This window comes from Eucyclogobius newberryi, unplaced genomic scaffold (assembly GCF_026437365.1).
Source record: "Eucyclogobius newberryi isolate DKJ021-1_F unplaced genomic scaffold, fEucNew1.0.hap1 SCAF_61, whole genome shotgun sequence".
Classification (NCBI taxonomy): Eukaryota; Metazoa; Chordata; class Actinopteri; order Gobiiformes; family Gobiidae; genus Eucyclogobius; species Eucyclogobius newberryi.
The window spans coordinates 140,061-165,868 of record NW_027316290.1 but is presented as its reverse complement, the minus strand read 5'-3'; the positions used below and the strand labels follow the sequence as shown (position 1 = coordinate 165,868).

Below are 25,808 nucleotides of genomic sequence, written 5' to 3'. Positions count from 1 at the left end.
CTATTTTTGCAAACTGAGTCCAGATGTCTACAACTGAAGCTTTTTCTAATATATATATATATATATATATATATATATATATATATATATATATATATATATATATATATACGTGTTGGTAAAAATAATTTCTTGTTTGCAGAGTTGAGACTACTTAGTTGCATTTACTTGAGAAAGAAAGTTGTACTTCTCTTCTTCACTCAGTTCAATGTATTGTGAATACAGAGAAAACAGATGAAACAATGTCCAGAGGAAACTAGAACACTCTGTCCTCTCGTTTCAACTCCGTAACATTTTCACTGATTTCAACAAGATAAGATCAGATAATCCTTTATTGTCCCACATGGGGACATTTCATTGATACAACACAGTAGATCCAGAGGAAAAGGACAGATAACAGATTATAGGAAATATGTGGGCGTGTCCCTCATTGGTCCAGGCGTGTTCCATAGTAGAAAAAGCTTCAGTTGTTTCATCTGGACTCAGTTAGAAAAAATAGACGTTTCGACTTCATCCAAGAGTCATTGTCAATAAAAGAATTTAGGTCGAGAACTCCGATATTTATACTATTCTGTGGTAAGTCCAGCCCATTGGGAGGAGCCTTCCTGAAGAGGAAAGAGTTGTTTGTTTCAACAGAAACTTACCCTCTTTGTATCTACCGAGCCTATTCAACCCTTTAATGGGCTATTAGTCTCCCCTTTGTCTTTGTGAGACCCTGGCTCACCCTGAGGACCTGAGGACATCTAAATGTCCTGGTCCTGGTCCTCTACCTCTCCAGGGGTTCAGTATACCATTATAGACTACAAGAGTCGAAACGTCTAATTTTTCTAACTGAGTCCAGATAACTACAACTGAAGCTTTTTCTACAGATTATAGGAAGTTTAAAAAAAACAAGTTATAACTCTTTACGATCACTTTCACCGTCTTAGGGGTGCTATTACTTTTGACATAGCATTAGCGTCTCTGTTGCTAGGTGACAGAGTTACAGGGAGGAGGAGGTGCAGCCGAGTCACCGAGGCTCTCTCTCCCTTTCTCCCTGCTCATGTCTGCGTTCAGCACCATCGTGCAGTTTGTCAGGACAAACAACTATTTGAATCGCAAACTACGCAATCATCAATGTGAATTACTGAGCGTCGGTGGTGACGCAAAACGCAGCAGAAAACATGGACGAGCGGGAAGGCGAGAGCTTGATTTATGAGGCGGCAGAAGCAGACTTGTGCACTGATTTATGAGGCGACAGAAGCAGACGTGTGCACTGATTTATGAGGCGACAGAAGCAGACGTGTGCACTGATTTATGAGGCGACAGAAGCAGACGTGTGCACTGATTTATGAGGCGACAGAAGCAGACGTGTGCACTGATTTATGAGGCGACAGAAGCAGATGTGTGCACTGATTTATGAGGCGACAGAAGCAGACGTGTGCACTGATTTATGAGGCGACAGAAGCAGATGTGTGCACTGATTTATGAGGCGACAAGCAGATGTGTGCACTGATTTATGAGGCGACAGAAGCAGACGTGTGCACTGATTTATGAGGCGACAGAAGCAGACGTGTGCACTGATTTATGAGGCGACAGAAGCAGACGTGTGCACTGATTTATGAGGCGACAGAAGCAGACGTGTGCAATGATTTATGAGGCGACAGAAGCAGACGTGTGCACTGATTTATGAGGCGACAGAAGCAGACGTGTGCACTGATTTATGAGGCGACAGAAGCAGACGTGTGCACTGATTTATGAGGCGACAGAAGCAGATGTGTGCACTGATTTATGAGGCGACAAGCAGATGTGTGCACTGATTTATGAGGCGACAGAAGCAGACGTGTGCACTGATTTATGAGGCGGCAGAAGCAGACGTGTGCACTGATTTATGAGGCGACAGAAGCAGACGTGTGCACTGATTTATGAGGCGACAGAAGCAGACATGTGCACTGATTTATGAGGCGACAGAAGCAGACGTGTGCACTGATTTATGAGGCGACAAGCAGATGTGTGCACTGATTTATGAGGCGACAGAAGCAGACGTGTGCACTGATTTATGAGGCGACAGAAGCAGACATGTGCACTGATTTATGAGGCGACAGAAGCAGATGTGTGCACTGATTTATGAGGCGACAAGCAGATGTGTGCACTGATTTATGAGGCGACAGAAGCAGACGTGTGCACTGATTTATGAGGCGACAGAAGAAGACGTGTGCACTGATTTATGAGGCAGAAGAAGCAGATGTGTGCACTGATTTATGAGGCGACAGAAGCAGATGTGTGCACTGATTTATGAGGCGACAGAAGCAGATGTGTGCACTGATTTATGAGGCGACAGAAGCAGACGTGTGCACTGATTTATGAGGCGACAAGCAGATGTGTGCACTGATTTATGAGGCAGCAGAAGCAGACGTGTGCACTGATTTATGAGGCGACAGAAGCAGACGTGTGCACTGATTTATGAGGCGACAGAAGCAGACGTGTGCACTGATTTATGAGGCGACAGAAGCAGACGTGTGCACTGATTTATGAGGCGACAGAAGCAGACGTGTGCACTGATTTATGAGGCGACAGAAGCAGACGTGTGCACTGATTTATGAGGCGACAGAAGCAGACGTGTGCACTGATTTATGAGGCGACAGAAGCAGACGTGTGCACTGATTTATGAGGCGACACAGATGTGTGCACTGATTTATGAGGCGACAGAAGCAGACGTGTGCACTGATTTATGAGGCGACAGAAGCAGACATGTGCACTGATTTATGAGGCGACAGAAGCAGACGTGTGCAATGATTTATGAGGCGACAGAAGCAGACGTGTGCACTGATTTATGAGGCGACAGAAGCAGACGTGTGCACTGATTTATGAGGCGACAGAAGCAGACGTGTGCACTGATTTATGAGGCGACAGAAGCAGACGTGTGCACTGATTTATGAGGCGACAAGCAGATGTGTGCACTGATTTATGAGGCGACAGAAGCAGACGTGTGCACTGATTTATGAGGCGACAGAAGCAGACGTGTGCACTGATTTATGAGGCGACAGAAGCAGACATGTGCACTGATTTATGAGGCGACAGAAGCAGATGTGTGCACTGATTTATGAGGCGACAAGCAGATGTGTGCACTGATTTATGAGGCAGCAGAAGCAGACGTGTGCACTGATTTATGAGGCGACAGAAGCAGACGTGTGCACTGATTTATGAGGCGACAGAAGCAGACGTGTGCACTGATTTATGAGGCAGAAGAAGCAGATGTGTGCACTGATTTATGAGGCGACAGAAGCAGATGTGTGCACTGATTTATGAGGCGACAGAAGCAGACGTGTGCACTGATTTATGAGGCGGCAGAAGCAGACGTGTGCACTGATTTATGAGGCGACAGAAGCAGACGTGTGCACTGATTTATGAGGCGACAGAAGCAGACGTGTGCACTGATTTATGAGGCGACAAGCAGATGTGTGCACTGATTTATGAGGCGACAGAAGCAGACGTGTGCACTGATTTATGAGGCGACAGAAGCAGACGTGTGCACTGATTTATGAGGCGACAGAAGCAGACGTGTGCACTGATTTATGAGGCGACAGAAGCAGACGTGTGCACTGATTTATGAGGCGACAGAAGAAGAGGTGTTCACTGATTTATGAAATGAAAATGTAAACAATATTCCACGGTATTATTCCATCAGAGTTAAAGAGTTCAACTATAATTAACCTTCTTCTAATTAGACTTCACAGAGGCTGCACATTTTGCAAATTATAGATTAATGTGTGTGGAAAACTTTGCTTTGGTAATTATGAATCCTTTATATCTATGTTGGCCTTGACACAGCTGCCCCAAGGCAGACTGAAAGAAGAGAGACAGCAACTCTGTGCCATTGACCTCCAACAGCGTCTACCACCAAAGCCATTTTACTGGTGTTAGTCTCTGCCTGGATAAACTCTGCAAAACTAGATGAGCCTCAGACCTCGTTCTGTCCTGGTTCAGACCTGGTTCAGACCTGGTTCAGACCTGGTTCGGACCTGGTTCAGACCTGGTTCAGACCTGGTTCTGACCTGGTTCAGACCTGGTTCAGACCTGGTTCAAACCTGGTTCGGACCTGGTTCAGACCTGGTTCAGACCTGGTTCTGACCTGGTTCAGACCTGGTTCGGACCTGGGTCTGTCCTGGTTCAGACCTGTTTCAGACCTGGTTCTGTCCTGGTTCAGACCTGGTTCTATCCTGGTTCAGACCTGGTTCAGACCTGGTTCTGTCCTGGTTCAGACCTGGTTCAGACCTGGTTCTATCACCGATGGTAAATACATGTATCACTGATGGTAAATACAAATATCATCTAATGGTAAATACATGTATCACTGATAATAAATACATGTATCACTGATGGTAAATACATGTATCACTGATGGTAAATACATGTATCATCTGATGGTAAATACATGTATCACTGATGGTAAATACATGTATCATCTGATGGTAAATACATGTATCACTGATGGTAAATACATGTATCATCTGATGGTAAATACATGTATCATCTGATGGTAAATACATGTATCATCTGATGGTAAATACATGTATCACTGATGGTAAATACATGTATCATCTGATGGTAAATACATGTATCATCTGATGGTAAATACATGTATCACTGATGGTAAATACATGTATCATCTGATGGTATATACATGTATCACTGATGGTAAATACATGTATCATCTGATGGTAAATACATGTATCACTGATGGTAAATACATGTATCATCTGATGGTAAATACATGTATCACTGATGGTAAATACATGTATCATCTGATGGTAGATACATGTATCACTGATGGTAAATACATGTATCACTGATGGTAAATACATGTATCATCTGATGGTAAATACATGTATCACTGATGGTAAATACATGTATCATCTGATGGTAAATACATGTATCACTGATGGTAAATACATGTATCACTGATGGTAAATACATGTATCATCTGATAGTAAATACATGTATCATCTGATGGTAAATACATGTATCGCTGATGTAAATACATGTATCACCGATGGTAAATACATGTATCATCTGATGGTAAATACATGTATCATCTGATGGTAAATACATGTATCACTGATGGTAAATACATGTATCACTGATGGTAAATACATGTATCATCTGATGGTAAATACATGTATCATCTGATGGTAAATACATGTATCACTGATGGTAAATACATGTATCACTGATGTAAATACATGTATCACTGATGGTAAATACATGTATCACTGATGGTAAATACATGTATCACTGATGGTAAATACATGTATCATCTGATGGTAAATACATGTATCATCTGATGGTAAATACATGTATCACTGATGGTAAATACATGTATCACTGATGGTAAATACATGTATCATCTGATGGTAAATACATGTATCACTGATGGTAAATACATGTATCACTGATGTAAATACATGTATCACTGATGGTAAATACATGTATCACTGATGGTAAATACATGTATCACTGATGGTAAATACATGTATCATCTGATGGTAAATACATGTATCATCTGATGGTAAATACATGTATCACTGATGGTAAATACATGTATCACTGATGGTAAATACATGTATCATCTGATGGTAAATACATGTATCATCTGATGGTAAATACATGTATCACTGATGGTAAATACATGTATCATCTGATGGTAAATACATGTATCACTGATGGTAAATACATGTATCAACTGATGGTAAATACATGTATCACTGATGTAAATACATGTATCACTGATGGTAAATACATGTATCATCTGATGGTAAATACATGTATCATCTGATGGTAAATACATGTATCACTGATGGTAAATACATGTATCATCTGATGGTAAATACATGTATCATCTGATGGTAAATACATGTATCACTGATGGTAAATACATGTATCACTGATGGTAAATACATGTATCACTGATGGTAAATACATGTATCATCTGATGGTAAATACATGTATCACTGATGGTAAATACATGTATCATCTGATGGTAAATAAATGTATCATCTGATGGTAAATACATGTCTCACTGATGGTAAATACATGTATCACTGATGGTAAATACATGTATCACTGATGGTAAATACATGTATCATCTGATGGTAAATACATGTATCACTGATGGTAAATACATGTATCATCTGATGGTCACAAACTGAGCATCTTTGAGGTGTAAAAGTCTCACTTTCCCACTGAACTCTGAACCCCACAAAAGAGACGACACATTTGTCATCATGACCTTGTAATCAAAACACTTACAAAATACTTGAAAACATTTACAGAGTACCAAAAGTTACAGTCATTAAACATACTGTTTTGTACAGTGATATTGAGCTAGACTGTCAATCAATCTGACCGACCAATCATTGGCATTAGCCCTTGTGCTCACTGGATGAGCCACGTGTGTGTAGTAGATGCAGCGCCCTCCACAACATGAAAGGGTCAAGAGCGGTGCATAGGAGAGACTAAACAGCCACTTCACAAGAGCCTTTATCAGCACAGAAGACTCTCAAGTTCAGGGGTCCCAGGCCCTCGTCCACAGTGGCTCTTAGTGGTCCCGGGCGTGTCTGTTGACAATGACACCATCTTGAGGAGGAGCTTTACACGTCAGGTCTGGTACCCCTGGGTCCGAGCTCTCACAGCTGCTTTGAAGCGACTCTGGAGGCGCTCGGTAAACAAAACTCGCCAAAACAAACAGAACTGTCCCCAGAATCTGCACAGAAAAGAGAAACAATGTTGTTTTATCGGTCCAAACAATGATGTGGGCGTTAATTATACTTAAAGTGTCAGAAAACACGCTGGTCAGATATTCAGTTGGCACTAAGCCTACTGCAAAGACCAGGAAGAGCCTAGCGCTCCGACCCACTGATGAAGAGCCACTTTTAACACTGAACGCTTTGGTCGAGTTTTGTCAGGGACAATTAGTTTTGCGAATAACTAACAAGACTGGTTCCGTCGTTAAAGATACAAAAGCGCCACACATAAGGCGGAGGTGTCGACCAGAAAGTTGTGGTGAAAGATACATACGCTCAAACATACGTGTGCAGAGGCAGATAGCGCGTTGACGTCTAGGGACGGTAAAACATGGGAAAGAATCAATCTAAAAGACGGGGGTCTTTCCTCGTCTCCACCTCAGTCACAGTGAAGCCAAGTGATACATACACTTCTTCATATTTCCTCATCTTATTAGCTTTTGGGTGACTTTTGTTTGTTTCGTTATTAGGGATGTCACAATATCAATTTTAGTCACGATTATTATGAGAAGAAATATCACGATTTTATGATTATTCACAATCATCAGCAAAAGGGTTAGGGTTACCCAATCGCACTGCGCCCCCCCCCTAGGCATCGCACTGCGCCCCCCCCAGGCATCGCACTGCGCCCCCCCAAGCATCGCACTGCGCCCCCCCAAGGCATCGCACTGCGCCCCCCCCAGGCATCGCACTGCGCCCCCCCCAAGCATCGCAGGAATAAGAGTGAACTTGTGTTTGTGGAAACACTTTCAACTGGGACTGTTTTAGATGATTTAGACTCTGCATCAGAAAGTGACTTAGGATCTTCAGGAACAGACAATGTCCCTTTAAGTCCAGAGCATGTGACTTCAGGACTGGACAATGAGAGACCTCGTCCACACACTGTCCTCTGCTGTGACCTCCTCCACACACTGTCCTCTGCTGTGACCTCCTCCACACACTGTCCTCTGCTGTGACGTCCTCCACACACTGTCCTCTGCTGTGACGTCCTCCACACACTGTCCTCTGCTGTGACCTCCTCCACACACTGTCCTCTGCTGTGACCTCCTCCACACACTGTCCTCTGCTGTGACCTCCTCCACACACTGTCCTCTGCTGTGACCTCCTCCACACACTGTCCTCTGCTGTGACCTGCTCCAAACACTGTCCTCTGCTGTGACCTCCTCCACACACTGTCCTCTGCTGTGACCTCCTCCAGACACTGTCCTCTGCTGTGACCTCCTCCACACACTGTCCTCTGCTGTGACCTCCTCCACACACTGTCCTCTGCTGTGACCTCCTCCACACACTGTCCTCTGCTGTGACCTCCTCCACACACTGTCCTCTGCTGTGACCTCCTCCACACACTGTCCTCTGCTGTGACCTCCTCCAGACACTGTCCTCTGCTGTGACCTCCTCCACACACTGTCCTCTGCTGTGACCTCCTCCACACACTGTCCTCTGCTGTGACCTCCTCCACACACTGTCCTCTGCTGTGACGTCCTCCACACACTGTCCTCTGCTGTGACCTCCTCCACACACTGTCCTCTGCTGTGACCTCCTCCACACACTGTCATCTGCTGTGACCTCCTCCACACACTGTCCTCTGCTGTGACCTCCTCCACACACTGTCCTCTGCTGTGACCTCCTCCACACACTGTCATCTGCTGTGACCTCCTCCACACACTGTCCTCTGCTGTGACGTCCTCCACATACTGTCCTCTGCTGTGACCTCCTCCACACACTGTCCTCTGCTGTGACGTCCTCCAGACACTGTCCTCCGCTGTGACCTCCTCCACACACTGTCCTCTGCTGTGACCTCCTCCACACACTGTCCTCTGCTGTGACGTCCTCCACACAATGTCCTCTGCTGTGACGTCCTCCACACACTGTCCTCTGCTTTGACTTCCTCCACAGACTGTCCTTTGCTGTGACCTCCTCCACACACTGTCCTCTGCTGTGACTTCCTCCACACACTGTCCTCTGCTGTGATCTCCTCCACACATTGTCCTCTGCTGTGACCTCCTCCACAAACTGTCCTCTGCTGTGATCTCCTCCACACACTGTCCTCTGCTGTGACGTCCTCCAGACACTGTCCTCTGCTGTGACCTCCTCCACACACTGTCCTCTGCTGTGACCTCCTCCAGACACTGTCCTCTGCTGTGACCTCCTCCACACACTGTCCTCTGCTGTGACCTCCTCCACACACTGTCCTCTGCTGTGACCTCCTCCACACACTGTCCTCTGCTGTGACGTCCTCCAGACACTGTCCTCCGCTGTGACCTCCTCCACACACTGTCCTCCGCTGTGACCTCCTCCACACACTGTCCTCTGCTGTGACCTCCTCCACACACTGTCCTCTGCTGTGACCTCCTCCACACACTGTCCTCTGCTGTGACCTCCTCCACACACTGTCCTCTGCTGTGACCTCCTCCACACAATGTCCTCTGCTGTGACCTCCTCCACACACTGTCCTCTGCTGTGACCTCCTCCACACACTGTCCTCTGCTCTGACGTCCTCCACACACTGTCCTCTGCTGTGACCTCCTCCACACACTGTCCTCTGCTGTGACGTCCTCCACACACTGTCCTCTGCTGTGACGTCCTCCACACACTGTCCTCTGCTTTGACTTCCTCCACAGACTGTCCTTTGCTGTGACCTCCTCCACACACTGTCCTCTGCTGTGACTTCCTCCACACACTGTCCTCTGCTGTGATCTCCTCCACACATTGTCCTCTGCTATGACCTCCTCCACACACTGTCCTCTGCTGTGACCTCCTCCACACACTGTCCTCTGCTGTGACGTCCTCCAGACACTGTCCTCTGCTGTGACCTCCTCCACACACTGTCCTCTGCTGTGACCTCCTCCAGACACTGTCCTCTGCTGTGACCTCCTCCACACACTGTCCTCTGCTGTGACCTCCTCCACACACTGTCCTCTGCTGTGACCTCCTCCACACACTGTCCTCTGCTGTGACGTCCTCCAGACACTGTCCTCCGCTGTGACCTCCTCCACACACTGTCCTCTGCTGTGACCTCCTCCACACACTGTCCTCTGCTGTGACGTCCTCCACACACTGTCCTCTGCTGTGACCTCCTCCACACAATGTCCTCTGCTGTGACCTCCTCCACACACTGTCCTCTGCTGTGACCTCCTCCACACACTGTCCTCTGCTGTGACCTCCTCCACACACTGTCCTCTGCTGTGACCTCCTCCACACACTGTCCTCTGCTGTGACCTCCTCCAAACACTGTCCTCTGCTGTGACGTCCTCCACACACTGTCCTCTGCTGTGACGTCCTCCACACACTGTCCTCTGCTGTGACGTCCTCCACACACTGTCCTCTGCTGTGACCTCCTCCACACAATGTCCTCTGCTGTGACCTCCTCCACACACTGTCCTCTGCTGTGACCTCCTCCACACACTGTCCTCTGCTGTGACCTCCTCCACACACTGTCCTCTGCTGTGACCTCCTCCACACACTGTCCTCTGCTGTGACCTCCTCCAAACACTGTCCTCTGCTGTGACGTCCTCCACACACTGTCCTCTGCTGTGACGTCCTCCACACACTGTCCTCTGCTGTGACGTCCTCCACACACTGTCCTCTGCTTTGACTTCCTCCACAGACTGTCCTTTGCTGTGACCTCCTCCACACACTGTCCTCTGCTGTGACCTCCTCCACACACTGTCCTCTGCTGTGACCTCCTCCACACACTGTCCTCTGCTGTGACCTCCTCCACACACTGTCCTCTGCTTTGACTTCCTCCACAGACTGTCCTTTGCTGTGACCTCCTCCACACACTGTCCTCTGCTGTGACCTCCTCCACACACTGTCCTCTGCTGTGACCTCCTCCACACACTGTCCTCTGCTGTTAAACAAAAACCAGGTGTTCAGTGGGCGTGGCCTCCTACTACCATGTGCCATCCTCTCTCGTGCTTCTGATGCTATAAACAAACACCAGAATCACTGGCCCTTGGACAGTTGGACGTCTCACAGGTTCATCTCATGTACTGAAGATACTGAATCATCTTGGTCACATTGCATCATTTGACAGTATCATGAACTTTGAAAGTGTCTGGCCCAACGACAGGTCCAACAGGGACATGTCCTTCCTCAGGGCTTCAGTCCTGAAGTTCCCACTGTCTTCATCTCCATTTCATTTGTCCAGATACAGCTTTTATTTGATAGTATGATGGTTATGCATAATTAAACTATTTTCTGCTCGTGCCTCTTGTGGAGCTCGTGATATGAACTGTTAGATTATTGAATTTTTGAACTTTGGGATATTTTTTATTATTAAAGAATTTGGAACTTATTAGAAATAATTTATTTTTACATGTTGTTATTAGTATGAGTTAAGGGGCCGATGAAGTCGAATCTGAAATCTAGTATGTGAAAAATTGGTGAGTCAAAAACCCTCGTGGTGAGTAGGACTGGGTATCGCCAAGACCCTCGCGATACGATACGTATCCCGATACAGATACAATATGTATCCCGATACTTGTATATTCTGATACAATTCCCTCATTACGATACGTATCTTGATACATTTTTTAAAAAAGGGACGTAAAAATGTACCAAATGGGTCATGTTTTTACTCTGTATAAGAAAATGTATGAAATGTCATGTTTCTCCAAAAAGCACTTTATAAATCCTTCTGCTCTAATAACTTGATACATCCAACTGATCCAAATAGAAATATAAGGAGCACATTCTAGTCAAGTATTGTATGTTTCATGGCCTGAACAGCTGCAGCAGCATCTTCTGCACAGATCAGCTTCTGATCAGGTCCAGCTCCTTCTCTCCTCGACCAGAGGAGCAGCACAAACAGCAGAATAAAAGAACTATTCCACCTCCTTTAAAGCCTACGGGCCACAAAACTTTAAAAAATAAAATAAAAAAAATATCAATACTGTGACTCAGTATCGATATGGAGTCCGTGACGACATATCGCCGTATCGATATTTTGAACACAACCCTAATGGGGAGCTTGTTTCAATATGAGATAATTTTGAAATTATGGCTTTTTTAACATATGACTAATTCAAGACGACCACGCCCATCAACCTGATATTTCACATATCAAATATTCGTTGTATTGTCTGTTTATGAGCCAAAAATGAAGAGTGTGATCCTTTCACTTTCTGACATAAATTGAGTGAAAAATGCAATGAGAGGCTAATATTTGCATATTTTTGTACATTTCCCGACTTCAACAGACGATTTACCCACGAACTGCAAAGTTCAGGCTTGAGGAACTTTTGGTGGAAGAAGTTTAACTATTTTATTTCATAGAAGTAAAAGTATTTCCCAGGACCTGGGACGGAAATCATTTTCTAGGCCTTTTCTGAGAGCAGCCTATGGCCAATATGAACTATGCCAGGGATTAGCATGAAGTGGCCCATGTCTGTGTTCTGGCCCACATCACCTTATAAACGATGCCTGCGACGAGCGTGAAGTGGCCCATGTCTGTGTTCTGGCCCACATCACCTTATACACGATGCCTGCGACGAGCGTGAAGTGGCCCATGTCTGTGTTCTGGCCCACATCACCTTATAAACGATGCCTGCGACGAGCGTGAAGTGGCCCATGTCTGTGTTCTGGCCCACATCACCTTATAAACGATGCCTGCGACGAGCGTGAAGTGGCCCATGTCTGTGTTCTGGCCCACATCACCTTATAAACGATGCCTGCGACGAGCGTGAAGTGGCCCATGTCTGTGTTCTGGCCCACATCACCTTATAAACGATGCCTGCGACGAGCGTGAAGTGGCCCATGTCCGTGTTCTTGTACAGGAAACATGAGCCTCGTTCTCCACATTTGTCCTGCCACAGCAAACACGAGCGGTCCACCATAGAACCAAAGATGATGGGCCCTGGGATGGCACCTGACACAGAAATCGGGTCAGTGAGAAGAGGGAGGAGACACAGGGCGGCTTCTAATGGGATGACTAAGATTAAATAAACTCATTCAGAATAAGGTCCAACTTTAAATGTGATTCATTTTCAGTCTTGATACTTGTTCAAATCTATTTTCATTATTGTTAGAACATTTTCAGTGACATTTGGACCGGTTCGACTTCCAGATAAAACAATTGAAAGGTTTTTCCGTCGCCTGGACAAATTAAGGATTACATACTGTACATTTGTAGTATTGTTTTGCATCCGGGCATTGATTTTTTCTCCAGATGAAGCTTAACAGCAGATTATTCAGAAAAAACATGGAGTGAAAAGAGTCTTACCCAGAGTTCGCACGAGAATCCACTGGATCCCAAGAGCAAAAGACTTGTGATTTTCTGGCACACACCTGCGGCACACGTGAAGTTCAGAGAGGAATCATGGGACCTGCCCTGTCTCTGTACCATCCTCTACCCTCCTGTGCCCTTCCTGTACCTGCCAGTACTGCCCTGTACCTGCCAGTACTGCCCTGTACCTGCCAGTACTGCCCTGTACCTGCCAGTACTGCCCTGTACCTGCCAGTACTGCCCTGTACCTGCCAGTACTGCCCTGTACCTGCCAGTACTGCAGAGGGAGGGTGGTCCACACAGAGGAGGAGAGGAACAATAGCCGACATTGAGGACAGTTACAAGAACCTGGGAGTCCAACAGGCAAATGGCAACGAAGAGGAACAAGGAAGCCATGAGAGAGCCGCGCCCTGCCAGTGATCAGACCCTGAGCCACGCCCTGCCAGTGATCAGACCCTGAGCCACGCCCTGCCAGTGAGATCAGACCCTGAGCCACGCCCTGCCAGTGAGATCAGACCCTGAGCCACGCCCTGCCAGTGAGATCAGACCCTGAGCCACGCCCTGCCAGTGATCAGACCCTGAGCCACGCCCTGCCAGTGAGATCAGACCCTGAGCCACGCCCTGCCAGTGATCAGACCCTGAGCCACGCCCTGCCAGTGATCAGACCCTGAGCCACGCCCTGCCAGTGATCAGACCCTGAGCCACGCCCTGCCAGTGATCAGACCCTGAGCCACGCCCTGCCAGTGATCAGACCCTGCAGGAATAACCAGTTGGCCAAAGGAGGAGATACAGACCACAGATGTTAAGATACAAAATCTCCTGACCACAGAGGGTTCCATCCCAAGTCCAGCACCCTGAGACTGTACACTAGCACCCTGAGACTGTACACTAGCACCCTGAGACTGTACACTAGCACCCTGAGACTGTACACTAGCACCCTGAGACTGTACACTAGCACCCTGAGACTGTACACTAGCACCCTGAGACTGTACACTAGCACCCTGAGACTGTACACTATTACCCTGAGACTGTACACTATTACCCTGAGACTGTACACTAGCACCCTGAGACTGTACACTAGCACCCTGAGACTGTACACTAGCACCCTGAGACTGTACACTAGCACCCTGAGACTGTACACTAGCACCCTGAGACTGTACACTAGCACCCTGAGACTGGACACTAGCACCCTGAGACTGTAAACTAGCACCCTGAGACTGTAAACTAGCACCCTGAGACTGTAAACTAGCACCCTGAGACTGGACACTAGCACCCTGAGACTGGACACTAGCCGTAAAGACCCTAGTGAGTGTGAGAGCCACTATCCAGGACGAAAGGTATTAAGATCCATAAGAACATCAAGGTGGCTGACATCACAAAATCCTTCCAATGGCTAGAAAGAGCCGGTCTGAAGGACAGATCGGGTTTGGGATTATTTGTAGGATTAATTGACAAACTCTTGTGTTCTGGGCATAACTTGAGCTTAAACATCATAGAGTTTTCTGATCCTCCCAAACTGCTGTGAAACAGAAAACGTCCTTTAGGAGTGATCAACCCTGAGTTACCTCAAACCCCTATCGTTTTTGAACCTACTTTGTGAAGTCCAACAATGCTTCACACTGCATTATTATTTGTGTTAAATCAGGATGTGTTTTTGATAGAGCTTTGAGCGACCTCTAAACCTTTGACTCATTTATGTGGTGTCATGGCGCAGACTGACCTGAGGGTGGCGGTGATGGCGGGAATACTAGTGAGGAAGGTGAAGAGGATGCAGAGGAAGAAGACAGCGAGGAAGAGAGGCATATAAGGACAAGCACTGCTGCACTTCCCCGCTAACGCTAACTGACCACGTGAGCCGTTAGCCGCTATGCACGAGCAGCCGCTGTAAACCTGCGAAACACAAAAACACAGGGTGAAACCACACGACTGTAACAATACGACAAACACAGGGTGAAACCACACGACTGTAACAATAAGACAAACACAGGGTGAAACCACACGACTGTAACAATACGACAAACACAGGGTGAAACCACACGACTGTAACAATACAACAAACACAGGGTGAAACCACACGACTGTAACGATACGACAAACACATGGTGAAACCACACGACTGTAACGATACGACACACACAGGGTGAAACCACACGACTGTAACAATACAACAAACACAGGGTGAAACCACACGACTGTAACAATAAGACAAACACAGGGTGAAACCACACGACTGTAACAATACGACAAACACAGGGTGAAACCACAAGACTGTAACAATACGACAAACACAGGGTGAAACCACAAGACTGTAACAATACGACAAACACAGGGTGAAACCACACGACTGTAACAATACGACAAACACAGGGTGAAACCACACGACTGTAACGATACGACACACACAGGGTGAAACCAAACGACTGTAACAATACGACACACACAGGGTGAAACCACACGACTGTAACAATATGACAAACACAGGGTGAAACCACACGACTGTAACAATACGACAAACACAGGGTGAAACCACACGACTGTAACAATACGACAAACACAGGGTGAAACCACACAACTGTAACAATACGACAAACACAGGGTGAAACCACAAGACTGTAACAATACGACAAACACAGGGTGAAACCACACGACTGTAACAATACGACAAACACAGGGTGAAACCAAACGACTGTAACAATACGACAAACACAGGGTGAAACCACACGACTGTAACAATACGACAAACACAGGGTGAAACCACACGACTGTAACAATACGACAAACACAGGGTGAAACCACACGACTGTAACAATACGACAAACACAGGGTGAAACCACACGACTGTAACAATACGACAAACACAGGGTGAAACCACACGACTGTAACAATACGACAAACACAGGGTGAAACCACACGACTGTAACAATACGACAAACACAGGGTGAAACCACACGACTTTAACAATACGACAAACACAGGGTGAAACCACACGACTGTAACAATACGACAAACACAGGGTGAAACCACACGACTGTAACAATACGACAAACACAGGGTGAAACCACACGACTGTAACAATACGACAAACACAGGGTGAAACCACACGACTGTAACAATACGACAAACAAAGGGTGAAACCACACGACTGTAACAATACGACAAACACAGGGTGAAACCACACGACTGTAACAATACGACAAACACAGGGTGAAACCACACGACTGTAACAATACGACAAACACAGGGTGAAACCACACGACTGTAACAATACGACAAACACAGGGTGAAACCACACGACTGTAACAATACGACAAACACAGGGTGAAACCACAAGACTGTAACAATACGACAAACACAGGGTGAAACCACACGACTGTAACAATACGACAAACACAGGGTGAAACCACACGACTGTAACAATACGACAAACACAGGGTGAAACCACACGACTGTAACGATACGACAAACACAGGGTGAAACCACACGACTGTAACAATACGACAAACACAGGGTGAAACCACACGACTGTAACAATACGACAAACACAGGGTGAAACCACAAGACTGTAACAATACGACAAACACAGGGTGAAACCACACGACTGTAACAATACGACAAACACAGGGTGAAACCACACGACTGTAACAATACGACAAACACAGGGTGAAACCACAAGACTGTAACAATACGACAAACACAGGGTGAAACAACACGACTGTAACAATACGACAAACACAGGGTGAAACCACACGACTGTAACAATACGACAAACACAGGGTGAAACCACACGACTGTAACAATACGACAAACACAGCGTGAAACCACACGATTGTAACAATACGACAAACACAGGGTGAAACCACAAGACTGTAACAATACGACAAACACAGGGTGAAACCACACGACTGTAACAATACGACAAACACAGGGTGAAACCACACGACTGTAACAATACGACAAACACAGGGTGAAACCACAAGACTGTAACAATACGACAAACACAGGGTGAAACCACACGACTGTAACAATACGACAAACACAGGGTGAAACCACAAGACTGTAACAATACGACAAACACAGGGTGAAACCACACGACTGTAACAATACGACAAACACAGGGTGAAACCACACGACTGTAACAATACGACAAACACAGGGTGAAACCACACGACTGTAACAATACGACAAACACAGGGTGAAACCACAAGACTGTAACAATACGACAAACACAGGGTGAAACCACACGACTGTAACAATACGACAAACACAGGGTGAAACCACACGACTGTAACAATACGACAAACACAGAGTGAAACCACACGACTGTAACAATACGACAAACACAGGGTGAAACCACACTACTGTAACAATACGACAAACACAGGGTGAAACCACACGGCTGTAACAATACGACAAACACAGGGTGAAACCACACGGCTGTAACAATACGATAAACACAGAGTGAAACCACACGACTGTAACAATACGACAAACACAGGGTGAAACCACACGACTGTAACAATACGACAAACACAGGGTGAAACCACACGACTGTAACAATACGACAAACACAGGGTGAAACCACACGACTGTAACAATACGACAAACACAGGGTGAAACCACACGACTGTAACAATACGACAGGAGCATTTACATCTTATGGCCTTGAGGTGCACTTTATTGTCCCCATGGGGACAAATGTCCCCATGGGGACATTTTCCTCTGCGTTCTACCCATCTTTTAAAGCCGCTGTGGAACCTGTTAGGAGCAGTGGTCAGGGACCCATCTCCAGATCTTTGTGGTTGGTCAGGATGTAGAAATATTATGTACAAATATTTTCATGCAAACGCCATAGACGCAACCAGATGTCGGCCATATTGGATCAAAATTTGCTAAACATGACATTTACAAACAAGTTTTGATCAATTACGTCTTTTAGCTAAAGTAAAGTCTTTTGAAATGGCACCGACCTTGAAATGTCTGTTCATGCTTTCATCAGCTCAAGAATAGACTATTGCAACGCACTTTATGTGGGCGTGTCCCAGTCGCTCTCAGCCGCCTTCAGCTCGTACAGAACGCTGCGGCGCCTTTTCGAACCAACACCAGCATCAGCACATCACCCGCTTCTGTCTGCTCTCCATTGGCTTCAAGTTTCTTTAGAATAAAATGTTTTCTTTTTTTTTTAAAGCTCTAAATGTTCTGGCACCTCCTTTTCTGGCTGAGCTACTGTAACACTGACCCGCTTGTGTCCACCCCAAACACACAAGGGCTTTAACATGAGCCTTTTTAAATCAAGGCATAAAACTTATTTATTCAGACTGACTTTTAACACTCTGTAATGTAATGACACTTTATTTTGTACAGTTTGTTTTTACATAGGGTTATGTTTTGTTTTGCCCTTTGCCCCAGCACTTTTGTCACTTTGAGTGTTGAAAAGGGCTCTATAAATAGGTTGATTGATTGATTGATTGATTGATTGATTGAGTGTGGTCTTTTCCCTGTGTCTCCAGACTTTGTGCAGAACTTACAGGAAGGAGGGTTTCAGTTTGTGCAGAGATAAGCAAAATCCTGCCCCTAGTGGAAGTTTTATGAACACCATAGATGGCGCAGAGGGAGGTCTATGCCGAGTGCACAAGCCCCTGACCAGTCCACTCACAGTAATGCTGCATTCACACTTGACCACACCAAAACTGGGACAAAACCAAGACTCAGCCAAGTCCACATTAAGGCTAAATGAAGAAAACATGATGTTTTGGTGACGTCAGGTTTTCAGTAGCAGAGCTGGCCTGACGTGGCCAAACGTGGCCATAGGTTTAGCACCTTTAAATGTAAATACAGTGCGCTGTAAATACCTGTCCTGTGGGTGTGATGTTGATGGCGGAACAGCCAGCGAAGCAGGGAGAGAAGTACATGACATGGTCTGCTCCACACACCGGGCTGAAGAGCTGTTTGTCACAGCTGCAGTTAGAGTTACACTGAGCTGTGAGTCCAACAAGAGACGAGCTGTGGACATGAAGAGGACAACACAAAGGGTTAAACACTGAGCTGAGGACATGAGGAGGACAACACAAAGGGTTAAACACTGAGCTGAGGACATGAGGAGGACAACACAAAGGGTTAAACACTGAGCTGAGGACATGAGGAGGACAACACAAAGGGTTAAACACTGAGCTGAGGACATGAGGAGGACAACACAAAGGGTTAAACACTGAGCTGAGGACATGAGGAGGACAACACAAAGGGTTAAACACTGAGCTGAGGACATGAGGAGGACAACACAAAGGGTTAAACACTGAGCTGAGGACATGAGGAGGACAACACAAAGGGTTAAACACTGAGCTGAGGACATGAGGAGGACAACACAAAGGGTTAAACACTGAGCTGAGGACATGAGGAGGACAACACAAAGGGTTAAACACTGAGCTGAGGACATGAGGAGGACAACACAAAGGGTTAAACACTGAGCTGAGGACATGAGGAGGACAACACAAAGGGTTAAACACTGAGCTGAGGACATGAGGAGGACAACACAAAGGGTTACACACTGAGCTGAGGACATGAGGAGGACAACACAAAGGGTTAAAAACTGAGCTGTGGACATGAGGAGGACAACACAAAGGGTTAAACACTGAGCTGAGGACATGAGGAGGACAACACAAAGGGTTAAACACTGAGCTGAGGACATGAGGACAACACAAGGGGTTACACACTGAGCTGTGGACATGAGGAGGACAACACAAAGGGTTAAACACTGAGCTGAGGACATGAGGAAGACAACACAAAGGGTTAAACACTGAGCTGAGGGCATGAAGAGGACAACACAAAGGGTTTTAAACACTGAGCTGAGGACATGAGGAGGACAACACAAAGGGTTAAACACTGAGCTGAGGACATGAGGAGGACAACACAAAGGGTTAAACACTGAGCTGAGGACATGAGGACAACACAAAGGGTTAAACACTGAGCTGAGGACATGAGGAGGACAACACAAATGGTTAAACACTGAGCTGAGGACATGAGGAGGACAACACAAAGGGTTAAACACTGAGCTGAGGACATGAGGAGGACAACACAAAGGGTTTTAAACACTGAGCTGAGGACATGAGGAGGACAACACAAAGGGTTAAACACTGAGCTGAGGACATGAGGACAACACAAAGGGTTAAACACTGAGGACATGAGGAGGACAACACAAAGGGTTAAACACTGAGGATATGAGGAGGACAACACAAAGGGTTAAACACTGAGGACATGAGGACATGAGGACATGATGATGAATTTTTCCCTCAAACATAACAAATCAGACTGTTGTTTGCTGTCTGCATCTGATTATAAAATGTCAAGTCAAAGTCTGACCTGTTGTGTGACGGGTCAGAGCCGCTGGAGGTGAAGACGCTCCAGGACGTCTCCGTCTGAAGAGCCTCGTACGGAGCCGTGACTCCAGACATGGACACGTCGGGACAATGGACGAAGAAGACGAAGGCACAGATCAGACTGAGAGAACAGCACACGGAGCAGAATCGGATGATCCCACGACAGCGAAGGTCCCACCTCTGAACGATGTAACCGCCCAGGAACGTGCCGCCGCCTCCCGCTGGGACCACTAAGCACCCTACGGGAGCATGAGAGAGATGAGCAGAGCTGGACTAAGCACCCTACGGGAGCATGAGAGAGATGAGCAGAGCTGGACTAAGCACCCTACGGGACCATGAGAGAGGTGAGCAGAGCTGGACTAAGCACCCTACGGGACAGTGAGAGAGGTGAGCAGAGCTGGACTAAGCACCCTACAGGACCATGAGAGAGGTGAGCAGAGCTGGACTAAGCACCCTACAGGACCATGAGAGAGGTGAGCAGAGCTGGACTAAGCACCCTACAGGACCATGAGAGAGGTGAGCAGAGCTGGACTAAGCACCCTACAGGACCATGAGAGAGGTGAGCAGAGCTGGACTAAGCACCCTACGGGACCATGAGAGAGGTGAGCAGAGCTGGACTAAGCACCCTACAGGACCATGAGAGAGGTGAGCAGAGCTGGACTAAGCACCCTACAGGACCATGAGAGAGGTGAGCAGAGCTGGACTAAGCACCATACAGGACCATGAGAGAGGTGAGCAGAGCTGGACTAAGCACCCTACGGGACCATGAGAAAGTGAGCAGAGCTGGACTAAGCACCCTACAGGACCATGAGAGAGGTGAGCAGAGCTGGACTAAGCACCCTACAGGACCATGAGAGAGGTGAGCAGAGCTGGACTAAGCACCCTACAGGACCATGAGAGAGGTGAGCAGAGCTGGACTAAGCACCCTACGGGACCATGAGAGAGGTGAGCAGAGCTGGACTAAGCACCCTACAGGACCATGAGAGAGGTGAACAGAGCTGGACTAAGCACCCTACGGGACCATGAGAGAGGTGAGCAGAGCTGGACTAAGCACCCTACGGGACCATGAGAGAGGTGAGCAGAGCTGGACTAAGCACCCTACGGGACCATGAGAGAGGTGAGCAGAGCTGGACTAAGCACCCTACGGGACCATGAGAGAGGTGAGCAGAGCTGGACTAAGCACCCTACGGGACCATGAGAGAGGTGAGCAGAGCTGGACTAAGCACCCTACAGGACCATGAGAGAGGTGAGCAGAGCTGGACTAAGCACCCTACGGGACCATGAGAGAGGTGAGCAGAGCTGGACTAAGCACCCTACGGGACCATGAGAGAGGTGAGCAGAGCTGGACTAAGCACCCTACAGGACCATGAGAGAGGTGAACAGAGCTGGACTAAGCACCCTACAGGACCATGAGAGAGGTGAGCAGAGCTGGACTAAGCACCCTACAGGACCATGAGAGAGGTGAGCAGAGCTGGACTAAGCACCCTATGGGACCGTGAGAGAGGTGAGCAGAGCTGGACTAAGCACCCTACGGGACCGTGAGAGAGGTGAGCAGAGCTGGACTAAGCACCCTACGGGACCATGAGAGAGGTGAGCAGAGCTGGACTAAGCACCCTACGGGACCATGAGAGAGGTGAGCAGAGCTGGACTAAGCACCCTACAGGACCATGAGAGGGGTGAGCAGAGCTGGACTAAGCACCCTACAGGACCATGAGAGAGGTGAGCAGAGCTGGACTAAGCACCCTACGGGACCGTGAGAGAGGTGAGCAGAGCTGGACTAAGCACCCTACGGGACCGTGAGAGAGGTGAGCAGAGCTGGACTAAGCACCCTACGGGACCATGAGAGAGGTGAGCAGAGCTGGACTAAGCACCCTACGGGACCGTGAGAGAGGTGAGCAGAGCTGGACTAAGCACCCTACGGGACCATGAGAGAGGTGAGCAGAGCTGGACTAAGCACCCTACAGGACCATGAGAGAGGTGAGCAGAGCTGGACTAAGCACCCTACGGGACCATGAGAGAGGTGAGCAGAGCTGGACAAAGCACCCTAAGGGACCATGAGAGAGGTGAGCAGAGCTGGACTAAGCACCCTAAGGGACCATGAGAGAGGTGAGCAGAGCTGGACTAAGCACCCTACGGGACCATGAGAGAGGTGAGCAGAGCTGGACTAAGCACCCTACGGGACCATGAGAGAGGTGAGCAGAGCTGGACTAAGCACCCTACAGGACCATGAGAGAGGTGAGCAGAGCTGGACTAAGCACCCTACGGGACCATGAGAGAGGTGAGCAGAGCTGGACTAAGCACCCTACGGGACCATGAGAGAGGTGAGCAGAGCTGGACTAAGCACCCTACGGGACCATGAGAGAGGTGAGCAGAGCTGGACTAAGCACCCTACAGGACCATGAGAGAGGTGAGCAGAGCTGGACTAAGCACCCTACGGGACCATGAGAGAGGTGAGCAGAGCTGGACTAAGCACCCTACAGGACCATGAGAGAGGTGAGCAGAGCTGGACTAAGCACCCTACAGGACCATGAGAGAGGTGAGCAGAGCTGGACTAAAGGACTTAAGACAATATGCAATCACGTTTACATCATTTTTTTTGTGCATAATTTATTTTGTGTATTTGCGACAAAAGGATTGGGCGCGGCGCCGACAGGTAAAGGGCGCGTCTTCACATGCTTGCCCCGGCACAGCGCACTAAGGGACTGGTTCTGACCTCAGCGTTTGACACCATTGACCATCGTTTCAGAGGCCCCACCCTCAGAGGCCCCACCCTCAGAGGCCCCGCCCTCAGCTGGGACCAATTTTTTCATGTAAACCAGAGCTCCTCCCCTTGTTCTAAAGGCCCTCAGAGGCAACCGTTGTTGTGATTTTGGGCCTTACAAAAATAAATTGAATTGAATTAAAGTAACTTAGGGGTGCCACAGGGGTCAGTACTGGGTCCAGTTCTGTTTACTCTTCATATGCTGCCGTTATGTCACATGATCAGGTCACATGGCATTAACTTCATCAGCTATGCAGATGACACTCAGATGAAACCTTATATAAGGACATAAAATGACCCTGCAGGAGCCAACACCTGCCCCAGCACCAGACCACACCCACTTTACAACCGCTTCAGATGTGCATTATGTCATAACCGGTGTAATAAGAGTGTTACCATTGTTATTATTGTGTTTTACTTTTTATTAATATAGTTTAGGAGGTTTTTTATCAGAGCTTTTCTATTAAGAGGGTTTTTTAAAGTCTTTTGTTCTTTATCTGTTCTTTATTATTACTTCTGTACCTACTTTGTGTTGCAACACTAGAATTTCCCCATTGTGGGACAAATAAAGGTTAATCTTATCTTATCTTTCAGATCTGTTATTTGAGACAATGGAAGATGAGAGATAAGAGCGCACACGGCAACCACGACAACGGTCGCTCCAGCATCTGAGCCCGACAACCACTAGTTTGTACAAGATGAAGTGCAGATAAGACAGGGTTAAGATATGACAGGGATGAGCAGGCGTGTTGAGCAGGCGTGTTGAGCAGGCGTGTTGAGCAGGCGTGTTGAGCAGGCGTGTTGAGCAGGCGTGTTGAGCAGGCGTGTTGAGCAGGCGTGTTGAGCAGGCGTGTTGAGCAGGCGTGTTGAGCAGGCGTGTGCATGTGTGTGTGCTCTGCAGATGTGCAGAGGTGCAAAGAGCTCACATAGTTGTGTTTCTGAGCGGCAAACATTGAGGTTACAGAAGCAAATACAAATAAATTCCTATTATACATCTTTAAGAAGGAAATATGACTTTTCAGTGAGAGAGTGATTGGGGTAATGGGCATGTACCACCAGCCGCGGCAAAAAATATACTAACCCATAAAAATAGCTCATTATATCTAATGAAACTGGACTTTAAAATGTTGTGATTTCATCTTAAACAATGAAGAGAAGTACCAAAAATGGCGGCTGCTTTGGACGCACTGAGGCTGAACTGCGACTCCAGGATCTTCGGGCCAAACGTGGACATGGCGGCGATGAGGTTTGCATCCGAGGCTCCGGCGAGACACAGGAACAGGAAAGTGGGGTTCCTCAGCAGCAGCAGCACACATCTGCATACAAATGATATCATATGTGTATGTGAGGCCCTCAGATGAGTATGTGAGGCCCTCAGATGTGTATGTGAGGCCCTCAGATGAGTATGTGAGGCCCTCAGATGAGTCTGTGAGGCCCTCAGATGAGTCTGTGAGGCCCTCAGATGTGTATGTGAGGCCCTCAGATGAGTCTGAGGCCCTCAGATGAGTCTGTGAGGCCCTCAGATGTGTATGTGAGGCCCTCAGATGAGTATGTGAGGCCCTCAGATGAGTCTGTGAGGCCCTCAGAGGAGTCTGTGAGGCCCTCAGATGAGTATGTGAGGCCCTCAGAGGAGTCTGTGAGGCCCTCAGAGGTGTATGTGAGGCCCTCAGAGGAGTCTGTGAGGCCCTCAGATGTGTATGTGAGGCCCTTAGATGAGTATGTGAGGCCCTCAGATGAGTCTGTGAGGCCCTCAGATGAGTCTGTGAGGCCCTCAGATGTGTATGTGAGGCCCTCAGATGTGTATGTGAGGCCCTCAGATGAGTCTGTGAGGCCCTCAGATGAGTCTGTGAGGCCCTCAGATGTGTATGTGAGGCCCTCAGATGAGTCTGTGAGGCCCTCAGATGTGTATGTGAGGCCCTCAGATGAGTCTGAGGCCCTCAGATGAGTCTGTGAGGCCCTCAGATGTGTATGTGAGGCCCTCAGATGAGTATGTGAGGCCCTCAGATGAGTCTGTGAGGCCCTCAGATGAGTCTGTGAGGCCCTCAGATGTGTATGTGAGGCCCTCAGATGAGTCTGAGGCCCTCAGATGAGTCTGAGGCCCTCAGATGAGTCTGTGAGGCCCTCAGATGTGTATGTGAGGCCCTCAGATGAGTCTGTGAGGCCCTCAGATGAGTCTGTGAGGCCCTCAGAGGAGTCTGTGAGGCCCTCAGAGGAGTCTGTGAGGCCCTCAGAGGTGTATGTGAGGCCCTCAGAGGAGTCTGTGAGGCCCTCAGATGTGTATGTGAGGCCCTTAGATGAGTCTGTGAGGCCCTCAGATGAGTATGTGAGGCCCTCAGAGGAGTCTGTGAGGCCCTCAGATGTGTATGTGAGGCCCTCAGATGTGTATGTGAGGCCCTCAGATGAGTCTGTGAGGCCCTCAGATGAGTATGTGAGGCCCTCAGATGAGTCTGTGAGGCCCTCAGATGAGTCTGTGAGGCCCTCAGATGAGTCTGTAAGGCCCTCAGATGTGTATGTGAGGCCCTCAGATGAGTCTGTGAGGCCCTCAGATGAGTATGTGAGGCCCTCAGATGTGTATGTGAGGCCCTCAGAGGAGTCTGTGAGGCCCTCAGAGGAGTCTGTGAGGCCCTCAGAGGTGTATGTGAGGCCCTCAGAGGAGTCTGTGAGGCCCT

General features: G+C 47.7%; 1 protein-coding gene across 1 annotated transcript in view; it reads right to left on the bottom strand.

The window, feature by feature from the left end:
- Nucleotides 1-6,385: 6,385 nt before the first annotated feature.
- slco4a1 (solute carrier organic anion transporter family, member 4A1) overlaps nucleotides 6,386-25,808 on the bottom strand; it is a 36,439-nt gene continuing 17,016 nt past the window's right edge. Inside the window, exons 5-11 of the mRNA XM_072434273.1 lie at nucleotides 24,301-24,455; nucleotides 20,362-20,617; nucleotides 18,858-19,008; nucleotides 14,729-14,898; nucleotides 13,006-13,070; nucleotides 12,503-12,651; nucleotides 6,386-6,742 (exon numbers count right to left, since the gene is read on the bottom strand). Of these exons, the coding sequence (XP_072290374.1) occupies nucleotides 6,578-6,742; nucleotides 12,503-12,651; nucleotides 13,006-13,070; nucleotides 14,729-14,898; nucleotides 18,858-19,008; nucleotides 20,362-20,617; nucleotides 24,301-24,455 (1,111 nt within the window). The 3' untranslated portion in view covers nucleotides 6,386-6,577. The remainder of the gene's footprint in view (nucleotides 6,743-12,502; nucleotides 12,652-13,005; nucleotides 13,071-14,728; nucleotides 14,899-18,857; nucleotides 19,009-20,361; nucleotides 20,618-24,300; nucleotides 24,456-25,808) is intronic.